General features: G+C 39.3%; 1 protein-coding gene across 4 annotated transcripts in view; it reads left to right on the forward strand.

The window, feature by feature from the left end:
* Nucleotides 1-12,158, forward strand: part of MAPK14 (mitogen-activated protein kinase 14) — a 70,147-nt gene that overhangs the window by 23,789 nt on the left and 34,200 nt on the right. For all 4 annotated transcript variants that reach the window (XR_001297832.2, XM_003356615.4, XM_001929490.6 and 1 more), the window contains exons 2-3: nt 2,770-2,899; nt 8,585-8,643. Coding sequence is in view for 3 of the 4 variants with exons in the window: in XM_003356615.4 (XP_003356663.1) it covers nt 2,770-2,899; nt 8,585-8,643 (189 nt within the window). In the remaining variant the exon portion in view is untranslated. The remainder of the gene's footprint in view (nt 1-2,769; nt 2,900-8,584; nt 8,644-12,158) is intronic.

Genomic DNA, 12,158 nt, shown 5'->3' on the forward strand with positions numbered 1-12,158 from the left:
CTTATCTGGGTGAGAACATCAGAGGGGGGTGGGGGTGGGATTACAAGGGAGCATGTAGTCAAAGCCAGGCAAGAAGAAAATGAAGATGGGAGGGGGTGGGGGCTAAAGGAATAGAAACAGTCAATGAATTGTTGTGGTCAGGGTACAAGTAATTAGGGGTAAACTAGTTTTAGGCATGGGAGGTCTATGATGGCATTCACAATTTTATAGGCAGGCAGGCAGGCAGCTTTGGTGGTGATAGAGGCCCAGGGTGAGACCGTGGAGATGGTTGGATAAGGTGGAGTTTCCTGGAAAGGTCAGGAAACTGAGAGGCCAGGGAGTTGAATGTGCTCTCCACCTGGATGGTGAAGTTGCCAAGAATGATGACAGAAGTTGGAAGGGGAGAGAGAACTTTGAGGTATAAACTAACTTTTTGGTGAACGATGGACTATTATTCCAAGTTGGTGGATAATAAATAGCAACAGAGAGCGAGAGATGGTTGTGAGCAGGAGCTTTTGTATTATTATTACTATTTTTTTTTGTGTGTGTGTGTCTTTTTGCTATTTCTTGGGCCACTCCTGCGGCATGTGGAGATTCCCAGGCTAGGGGTCCAATTGGAGCCGTAGCCACCGGCCTATGCCAGAGCCACAGCAACGCGGGATCCAAGCCGATCCAAGCTGCATCTGCGACCTAGACCACAGCTCATGGCAATGCCGGATCGTTAACCCACTGAGCAAGGGCAGGGACCGAACCCGCAACCTCATGGTTCCTAGTCGGATTCGTTAACCACTGCGCCACGACGGGAACTCCAAGGAGCTTTTGTAAATCAAAGGGAAAGCTGTGGTCTGGAAGTGGGAATAGTTGCCATGGAGGACATTTATTCCAGCTGCTAGTGTGAGCTACCTGGGATGTGAGAGAGAATCCCTCCAGTGGCAGGACTGTAAGAGAAGTAGTGTCTTCAAGGTACAACCTAGTTTCAGTTAAAGCAAGGAGATGGATGAAAGGTTCAGAAGTTGAAGATTTCCAGCAGTTTATTACAAATTGGGAGTTGGAAAGCAGAGACGTAGTGTAAGGATTTGAGGGGAACATCTGGGGCAAGTACAGAGTCACATGGCAAAGAAAGTTTGGTTATAATAGATAGCCCAGAAAATCTTGGATGTGCCTACTAGAGACAGGGCTAAATAGGATGAGGTAGGATGGAATTAGCCCAAACAGTCTCTAAATATAATTTAAATGCACATCAAGTGTCCTTTTTGGGGGGGCCATGCCCATGGCATGCAGAAGTTCCTGGGCCAGGGATTGAACCCATGCCACAGCAGTGACAATGCCAGATCCTTGACCACTGTGCCAATGGGGAATTCTCACATCAAGTTTCTTGCTGTAGATGTCCTGTATGATCCAGCCTCTGCCTGTATCTCTAACTTCATTCTTTTCTCCTCTCCCCTTGCTCTCCATGCTCTGCCTCCACCGGCCGTGTTTCTTCTGTTTCTCTAGCGTGCAATGTTTTTTCTACATCTGTTTCTTTCTTCCTTTGTTTGCCCTTGCTCTTCTGAGAGACAGCATAGCAAAGTGGTTGATAGTATGAGCTCTGGATCCAGACTTCCTGCTGTGTCACTTTCTGGCTTTGTGACCAGGGGCAAGTTACTGTGTTTCCGTTTCCTTATCTGTTAAAGAGGAGGATGGTAATTATTACTTATTACTTCATAGGAGTGTTGGAGAGAAAAAGTTAATTAAAAAAATAATATAAAGGGCTTAGAACAGTTCCTGGTATACAGTAAAGAATTAATAAATGCTAATACTATTTTTTCTTCTGCTTGAGGCTCTTTTCCCCAGTATCTTTAGATGGTCGCTACTTTATCTTTCAGCTGTCTCAGCTCAAATACACTTCCTTGGACATCCTGACTAAGGTAGCTTTACTCCACCAGCTTTCTGTCCCATTATTCTGTTGTATTTAGTCCTAGCATTCATCAAAATCACTATTTGAGATTTATTTATTATTCTGCTCTTCCCCTCTGCCCCCATCCCCTGAGGGCAGGGGATGTTGACTTATTTCCTACTGTATCTCAGCTTCTGGAAAGTGACAGATACTTTGTAGATGCTCAAGACATTTTTGCTCCAGCTCATTGTCCTGAAAACATGGTGGTGTCTAAGGCCTCTGCTCTGATCAGGCAGCATTTGGTGGTGAGGTGCAGTGAGGCTTAGTCTCAGAAGACAGACGGAATCCAGCTCTTTGTGTCCCAGTCTATTCGCTCATCTGGATTAGGTGGCTCCTGTTTTTGTGTTATGGGGTCATAGCCACATCCATTTAAAAATTTATTATCAGAGTTCCCTGGTGGCTCAGTGAGTTAAAGATCTGGCGTTGTCACTGCTGTGGCACGGATTTGATCCCTGACCTGGGAACTTCCACATGCCGCAGGTGCAGCCAAATAAGAAATAAAAATAAAATGTAATATCACTGCTTTCCAGTTCCAACTACAGAGTTGAGTAGTTGAGACAGACACTCTAAGCCCCAAAATATCTAAAAAGCATATTATCCAGTCCTTCTGGGAAAAAGTTTGTTGATCCTTGTTTTAGATGCATAGAAAAAAAGATAAGAAGGAAAACACCAAAAATAATTAACAGATTACTTTGGGAATGGGATTATAGGTCATTTTATTTGTTATCTTTATACTTTTTTGTATTTTGTTATAGACCCATTTAATTTGGAAAAGAAATAGCCTTGTAAGTACTAATTTTGATATATTTAGAGCACATTTAATGATGAGTTATTTGTGTTTTTTTTTTTCTTAGTTCTGCTTTTGACACAAAAACTGGGTTACGTGTTGCAGTGAAGAAGCTATCCAGACCATTTCAATCCATTATTCATGCCAAAAGGACCTACAGAGAACTGCGGTTACTTAAACATATGAAACATGAAAATGTAAGTTATTAATTTAAGGAAGAATAAATTCTGCTCTTTAATGGACTGGAAAGAATTGCGTTTCAGTCACTGCAAATGGAAGTGCATTAGAGTACATCCAACTTTGGACCATCCTTCTTATCCTGCGGTGTTAGTGGCCTCTGTGTTTTGTCAGATAGCTACTTAAAGACTTGGGATGAAATTGGTGCATCTTCCTGGAGTTTGATTTTTACATTTTTAGACAGAAAGCATATAAAATTTTTTTTAAATAAAAATAAATATTAGGAGATAAAACACAAAATTCACAAGGATTTTTAGCCGAAAATATTATGAAGAAATTTTGTGTTTTGTACCTGGTTTACTTAAGGCTATACTCTCAGAATGTGGGAATCCATGGCATTTTGTGTTATGGGTTATTTCAGTGGAGAAGTTTGAGGAAGAGTGCCTTAGGTTCGCTGAATGTCTTAATAAAGACAGCTATTATTTTATGTGTAATTTAATGTTATAATTTTTCTTCTTAATCTTCTAAAGACAGCTTTTCCAGATTCAGATAGTCTAATAAATATGACAAAGATATAGTTTAAGTTAAATATAATGGCTTTTTTTTCTATCAATTTGGAAATTTGAAAATAATCCTGTTCTGCAAAGGAGTGCTAAAAAATCCTAAAAGCATAAATACATGGATGTAGTTGGAATGTTAACTGAGAGTGGAAAAACAATTGATTGAGGACACTTCTTTTCCTGATTTCAAGATCAAGTTAAAAAGGATGTATGTGATTTTGTATGTATGAAAGGAACTGTAAAATTCGTAGCATTCTACAAACAAGGCCATGGAGAGTTTAGTCATTTTACCCTGTTGATGGTTAAATGCAAAATCTGTAAATTTATTACCTTACTGTTCAGACTATTTCCTGTTTTAATAATTGATTTTTTCTTCATAGTAAGAAAATAATGTATTATTATAATTTGTTTCACAAGTACAAATTTCTTCTAAATTGAGATCCTTTGGGCTTAAATTTGGAATTGGATTATAGATGCTGTTGCGATCACAGCTAGAGCTTCTTCTTTTCCTGTTTTAATTGCACACTATTGAGCAAGTCCCGTTTTCTAGGTGTAATTTTATTTACATGTGCAAATCTGAGTTAAAAGTTTAGAGCAGAGCTGTAACCTTCCTAATCAGTGACATGTTTATAAGAAGTTGAGATATGTGGAGAAAGCTGGCAGGAGAAGCTTTATTCCAAAGTCTGCATAAAATCAAGGCGGCCTGGCAGGCTAACTGATGAGTTTACATTTGGTTTTTAACACAGTTGAGTGTGTATGCTATTTTTCATTATGCATTAATACATATGACAGAGACATTGTCACAGCTTTTTATTTATTTTTTAATTTTTTTTTGTCTTTTTAGGGCTGCACTCGCGGTATATGGAGGTTCCCAGGCTAGGGGTCTCATCGGGGCCACAGCTGCCGGCCTACGCTAGAGCCACAGCAAAGGCAGATCCGAGCCGAGTCTGCAACCTACACCACAGCTCATGGCAACGCTGGATCCTTAACCCATTGAGCAACGCCAGGGATCGAACCCGAAACCTCATGGTTCCTAGTCGGATTCGTTTCCACTGCACCATGACGGGAACTCCTGTTACTGGTTTTTAGATGTAAAGAATACTTTGAAAATGGGATGCAAGCCAAACATTTATGGAACCACAAAGCACCTCCAGGAGGCCCCAGGATCCCACTGATGTTGTCTGTGCTAATTTAAGAACATCTAGTTTAGAAAATTACCAGCATTATAATTTATTGTTCTGCTTTATTTCATAAGTATAAGCCAACATTTAGGGCACAAATTATTTGGGGTTATCTAAATCCATGCCTTAGCTTTTCTAGTGCTCATAAGAAATAACCTTATTTAGTATTTTAAGTTTTCATTTTTTGAAGTGTGATATTTTGAAATATGTCTTATATGATATTGGGCTGGTTACATTTGGGCCATTCTGTATTTGTAGAAATGAAGAGGCTATACAGTCCCAGAATGATGGGGTACAATTGTTTTAATTTAGGAAAGGCTGTGGAGTTCCCGTTGTGGCTCACTGGTTAACAAATCTGACTAGCATCCATGAGAACGCAGGTTTGATCCCTGGCCTTGCTCAATGGGTTAAGGATCCAGCATTGCCATGAGCTATGGTGTATCAGATCCTGCATTGCTGTGGCTGTGGCGAAGCCCGGCAGCTGCAGCTCTGATTCAACCCCTAGCCTAGGAACCTCCATATGCCACAGGAGTGGCCCTAAAAAACAAACAAACAAACAAAAAAACTTAGAAAAGGCTATAAGACCTAAAAGAAAAAAAAAGAAAAAAAAAAAGAGGGTTGACAGTATTAGAAAAATCAGATTTTAATTTATATAATTTGTTTTATAAGCTGCTTCCTTAATAGCAGACCTTCTTTTTTATATTAAGATGTTTGGGTTTTTATCAATGTAGAGGGTCACCTATACTTAGATATTGGTGATTCGTTTGAACAAAAGAAGGCACATGGCTGAATGTTTCATGGTTCTCTATTCTGTTGGCACATGTTTGAAGAGGGAATGGAAAGGGGCCAAAAGACTTTGACTTAATGTGGAAAAATTCCGGAATTTCGGTCTATTCTACAAACACTTGTTAGGTATGTACAGTGTAAAAGTATTTTTACCAAGTGAACAATTAAGACGTCCAAATAAGTTTAATCAGGGATTTTAAGAGGAATTTCTCTTCTTTATCTTCCTTTTCCTTCCTTTCTTTTTTTAAAATGACTGTTTTGGGCCACTGTCTAATTTTTAGCCAGCTGCCAGGCCTCCAAAGACAGCAGCAGCACTTTAAACCTCTTAAGTAACACATAGAATTTTTAGATACCAGAATGTACGTGTGATCTTTTACAGAAAAATACCTCTGGCTCGCAATCCATAGTTCATCTTACATCTTTTATTAGTGAATGGCTGAATATAATTTTCATATGGGTTACAGGAGCTGGGAAATATTCTGTATGAGTTATTCTCTGAACAAAGTTAGTTGGCCCATTCCTGACTGAACTTTTTGAGCTTGGTCTCATTAACACCTGGCTTAAGAAGAGATTAAAGGGAAACAGCTTGCCAGCTGCATCCTTTTGCTGTCTGGATCAGTACTATAAAGATTGCCCAGTTAGGGGTCTGGAGATCTCTCCATTTTAGAATTTAAAAATGATTAAGGGAGGAGTTCCCATTGTGGCTTGGTGGCTTAAGAACCCAACCAGTATCCATGAGGATGTGGGTTCGATCCCTCACCTTGCTCAGTGGGTTAAGGATCTGGCATTGCCACAAGCTGTGGCCTAGGACGCAGATGTGGCTTGGATCCCATGTTGCTGTGCCTATGATACAGGCTGGCAGATGCAGCTCTTATTCGACCCCTAGCGCAGGAATTTCCATATGCCTTAGGTGCGGCCCTAAAAACAAAAGAAAAAAAATTATTAAAGGAAAAAAATGATTAAGAGAATCCTTTCATAAATTTTATTGGGGAGCGTTAGATTTAATCTTACCATGATAAAACAAGTGGTAATTTTGGTGTGCTTGTGTTAAATACACTAAATATTGCTTCTAGTTACTGAGTTAAAGTGTTGGGTTTTTTTTGTTTGTTTTTTTTTGAGTGTGTACCAATTAAATAAAGATGTATTACTTCGGTCAGCTTTTAGATCATTGTGGAACAGTCATCAGAGATATTTGCTAATTATTTGTATGATAAATATCTTTTCTAAATATTTAATTCCTGGATTACTGTCCTGGGTTGCCAGGACTGTATCAAACTAAAGGAAAACAATTGTGATTTAGATGGGAAAGGAAAAAGAAAATGCTTTGACTTAATTTAAAGCACTGTTCAGAGCCATTATAAGGTCACAGATACACTACTGATGGGATGTAAGTTGGCCTCACCTTTATGGAGAACAGTTTGACAGACAAGTACTATGATCTTTAAATAAACTGATGTCCTTTGAACTTATAAATTCTGTTGCTTGAAGTTTATTCTCTGGAAGAAAATAAGATGTGGGGAAAAACACACACTCACACATATTTTGCATATGCACATATGCTTGCAGTGTTCCTTAAATGGAAATTGGTTACAATATGGTATATACAGATGATAGAACGTACTATTGAAAAACATTTAAGGACATGAAAATAATCATAAAGGACAAGGCATTGTATAACTCCAATTTAATTTATTTACATCAGAAAAATCAAGAGAAGTATCTCAAAATGTTAACGATAATTATAACGTAAAATTTTAGGTAATTTTGGTTTTCTTGTATACAGTTGTCTGGGTAAAGAAGTGGTAGATGACTGTACCTTTCCTTTGGAGTAAGATGCAAAGGCTATTAAAAGCCATTCTCCTTGAATTCCAAGGCCATTTTTTAGTTTGTTTCCCTTTTGGATTCAGGCTGTCTAATGGAAATCCACTTTTAAAAGTTGATATTTGGATGAGTGGAGTAACATTCTAATTAGAAGTGCTCTTTTTCATGATAATATTTTGAGTGTTGTTTTATTTTACTTGTAGAGCTGTTTATTTATTAGAGCAACATGCTAATGAAGCCTCAGTTGTGGGTCAGTTTTCACGAAGGTCATTTGCTTTCATTTGTTGCATTTCAAGATATCCTTAAATCTCACTGTGCATATTACACAGGAATTGTATATCTTGTTTGCCTTCTTAGTGCCTAGCTTTGTAGAAATGATGTGGTCTGGGTTTTAGGAGGAACTGGGGAAGAGAGGGGTGGTAAATGTGGATTAATCAGTGTAAATCCATGGCCAGAAAAATTGCTTAAAGACCATGGATTACTGAGTATTAACTAGCTCTTTGCTTTATCCTTGTATAAAGATAGCTTTTCCCCACATTTTTATAGTCTGATTTAAATATCTGATAATTAAGAAAATTATCTTAATATTAAGAATAGTATATAAGAGCCTACTGAGAGACTATACTGGGGCTTTTAAAATGTCAGTTTTGAAGACTGCATAGTAATTTTTATTGAGTAATAATACGTTTTAAAAAGAAAAGTCGTATTCTAACAACAGCAATAGAAGTATGACTTTTTTCTCTTTGTAATCCTTTGACTGTTGGTGCCTCTTTAAGTCAAGAGTCCTAAATCTTTTTGCTTCCTGATAAACTAATGGCTATATGTGACCAAATTCTAAAGACATGAAGACTTTACTAGTAAAATAGGTTATTATGAAAAGTGATATTTATCAAGTTAAAAAAAACAAAAGCATAATTTGGATAGGAAATAAGTTGGAGTTGTTAAGTGTACGATGATGTAATGTTATTGAACTGAGATAGCAGGGTTTGGAATTAGTTCCTATTAAAATGACTAAGGCGGGAGTTCCCGTCGTGGCGTAGTGGTTAATGAATCCGACTAGGAACCATGAGGTTGCGGGTTCGATCCCTGCCCTTGCTCAGTGGGTTAAGGATCTGGCGTTGCCATGAGCTGTGGTGTAGGTCACAGATGTGGCTCGGATCCCACATTGCTGTGGCTCTGGTGTAGGCTGGCAGCTACAGCTCCGATTAGACCCCTAGCCTAGGAACCTCCCATATGCCGCGGGAACGGCCCAAGAAAAGGCAAAAAAAAAGACAAAAAATAAATAAATTAAAATGACTAAGGCCTGATGGGTTAGTTCAGTACTTACTTACTGTTGGACTTTTATGTTCTCTTATAGGTGATTGGTCTGTTGGATGTTTTCACACCTGCAAGGTCTCTGGAGGAATTCAGTGATGTGTGAGTAAATCTTTTGTGTTTCCCTTCAGAATGTAGGGAGTTTTGACCATGATTTTTTATTCTCAAATTGTCTGCCCCAGGAGTTCCCGTCGTGGCGCAGTGGTTAATGAATCCGACTAGGAACCATGAGGTTGCGGGTTCGATCCCTGGCCTCGCTAAGTGGGTTAATGAACCGGCGTTGCCCTGAGCTGTGGTGTAGGTCGCAGACATGGCTCGGATCCTGCGTGGCTCTGGCATAGGCTGGCAGCTACAGCTCTGATTATACCCCTAGCCTGGGAACCTCCATATGCCACAGGAGCAGCCCAAAAAATGGCAAAAAGCCAAAAAAGAAAAAAAAATGCAAAAAGATCAAATTGTCTGCCCCAGCTTTTAAAGGGACATGTTTACATCAAGAAAGGAAATGGAGCCCTGGTTGCACATAGGTTCTTCCATTTCTTTCATCCCACTTGTGTGTACGAAGTAGTGCTAGAAGTGCGTGCTGATCCTTTAAACACTGGATTTCTGTACTGGGGCAAGGGGCAGGCCTCACATGTTTAGAAAGTTGATGAATGGTACTAATTCTTCCAGTTTTGTGGCCATCTCTAGTGTTTTAGCCTGTGACACCCCCACCCCCCCAGAAGGCAGGGCCTGAGATTCTTAGGAACCAGCAGTTGGGGGCTAGGGAAAATGAAACAGGAAGGGAGAGAAAGTTGCGATGATGATACATTATTGAGTTGGTCACCATTTGGGCATCTGGGCTGAAAACTGCCAGGATCTTCTAGGAGGCTATTCAGATGCACCTCAGATGGGGAGCATTTTATCCACTGGCATTTATCCTGACTCCATTGGCAAGGTTGCCCTATGGGCGTTAATGCCCTCGTATGCCCAGCTTGCACATATGTAATTTCCCAGTATCTGAATTAGCATAGCTGCCTTCCATCCCCAATTCACAGATTCTATACCATGAAGGAGAAAGACCACCATCAATTCAGAGTTCTACATTTTGTCCTGTTGAAATTTTGGCGTTCCCAACTGGAAAGGATGACTGTTGTGGAAGGATTACTCTTGTGAAAGTCCAAACAAAATTGCAGATCGTGGCTGCTCTTCTTTAACCTCTATGCTCCTTTGTCCCCAATGCTGAACTTAACCAGTTTCTCCCCAACCTTGTCATGGGTTCAGTGTCTCCTATCCTTATCCTTGACTGAGCACAAGCACCATTTGCTCACTTCCCAGAGAACAGCAGGGGGATATGTTTGAGCTTCTGTGCTCTGCCTAGTGAAAGGGGAAAAGAAAAAAAATGGGAGAAAAAAATATCAAATGGAAAAGGAAGGAGGATAAGTAGAAAAAATTTTCCCACCCCCTGCACTTAGTTGGAACATAATATGACAGAGTAGAAGATGGGAGAGGAAGGATCTAAGTGTAAGAACTCCCACCCCCATTAACCTTGTTCCTGCTAATGAAAGTTTAAGAATCAAGCAAAGGAAAAAAAAGCAATAACTAAGAACAGCTGTGGTTCTTGAGCCCTGCTTGGCATTAGGACGTGGAGGCTTCCAGAGATTACTGCCTGGATGCCACCCAGGCAGGGCTATGTTTTTTGCAAGTTGTTGAGCCCTGCTGTAGGCTGTGCTTAGAAAGAGAGTACTGCAGAGTGATGGCTTTTTCCCTTAAATTTAGTTCATTTATTGTTTACTTTTTTGAGGGTTTTTTTTTTTTTTTCGTTTTTTTGTTTTTTGAGCATCTTAGGTTTACAACAAAATTGAGAGGGAAGTACAGAGGTTTCCTTCTTGCCCCTCTGCCCCCACCTCCTACACACACATAACTTCCCTCATTATCAACATCAGTCACCAAGAGTGCTATATATTTTTTTTTAACCAAGAATGAACCTATATTGACATACCATAATCACCCAAAGTCCATAGTTTACTTTAGGAATCACTCTTAGTGTTGTACATTCTATGGATTTACACAAATGCATAATGACATATCATTATAATATTGTACAGTGTGCTTTCACTGCGCTAAGAATGATGGGTTTTGATATTTTGTTTAAATGTAGGGAAAATACTGAAGTAATGTTTGTGAATTACTTGGAAAATATTTGAATCAGGATTAAGCTTTGGGATTTCAGGTGTGATGCGGATTGACTGAAGAAAGGGATTGATGATTTGCTGACCTGGGCACGGACTGTATTTTGTTTTGTTTTTTGGTTTTTGGGTTTTTTTTGTCTTTTTGCCATTTCTTGGGCCGCTCCCGCAGCATATGGAGGTTCCCAGGCCAGGGGTGTAATCGGAGCTGTAGCTGCCAGCCTACGCCAGAGCCACAGCAACGCAGGATCCGAGCCACATCTGCAACCTACACCATAGCTCATGGCAACACCAGATCGTTAACCCACTGAGCAAGGCCAGGGATCGAACCCGCAACCTCATGGTTCCTAGTCGGATTCATTAACCACTGTGCCACGACGGGAACTCCTATATTTTGTTTTAATCAGGCATATGGAACTGGATTATGAACCTGTTTTTCCTATGTGCAAGTGTCTTTCAGAGGTTAGGTTTTATCCTATTGTAGTGCCTTTGGCTCCTTTTCCATTTGAAGGCCCATTGATTACATACCCACTGAACTAAAGTTGCATTTATTTCTTCATTCAGCAAGTGTATTTGTTGTTGTCTGTCCTCTCTAGCTTGTAAGCCCTATTACAGCAGGGAGTTTTTCTTCCTTGTTGAGTCTTTAGTAGTTAGAGATTTTCAGAATTTGAGAGAGATGAACTGAATTGTATGATACCACAGATAAAATTGCACACATCTTAGGTCTTTTGGGCTCTAAGTTTCTTCCTAATCACATTTTTATTGATACAGAGCTGTGACTGTTATTTCAGTTTGCTCACCCTTCTTATAGGGTAAATACTGTGATAGGTTCTATATAAGATGTCGGAACTGTAAGAGCCTTCAGTTGCACACGGTCTCACTAATGAAATGAAGTATAAATGCTTACCTAAAACAGCTTAAAGGTCCAACTCAAATCTGCAGGGTATTAAGTTATTAAAAATATGAGAGAAGCTTAGTGGAGAAAAGCCTCTAAAGAAGGTATTGACTGTTTCTGAAGAAACAGATAAATAAGGATGAAGTGTAGAGGTTGAAACCTATTCCAGATAGTCAAAGAAATGAAGGAAATTTGTAAGGTATACAGAAAAAGAGATCTGTGTGGAATGGAGAATAACTTGATTTTTCTTTTGTACCTAGATAAAACTTGTTAGTAAATTCTAATTTTATTTATTTATTTATTTATTTTTGGGTGTCGGAGGACAGTTGTTTTCCTGATATAGCTAAAAGGCATTATCTATTTGGAAATAATGCTTTTCTCCATCACTGAAAGAAATTCCCAGTCTCATTGTTTAGACTTATTCTTTAAAAATAAGTCAAGTGCTCAAGATAGGTAATAAGGAAGAGAAGCAGTCAGTCTCAGAGAAAGACGAATGAGTTAACTGTACTAATAAATGCAGTTTATTTCCTTATCAGAGAGGTCTCCTGAAATGAGGA

The sequence above is a fragment of the Sus scrofa genome, chromosome 7 (assembly GCF_000003025.6).
Source record: "Sus scrofa isolate TJ Tabasco breed Duroc chromosome 7, Sscrofa11.1, whole genome shotgun sequence".
In the NCBI taxonomy this organism is placed as follows: Eukaryota; Metazoa; Chordata; class Mammalia; order Artiodactyla; family Suidae; genus Sus; species Sus scrofa.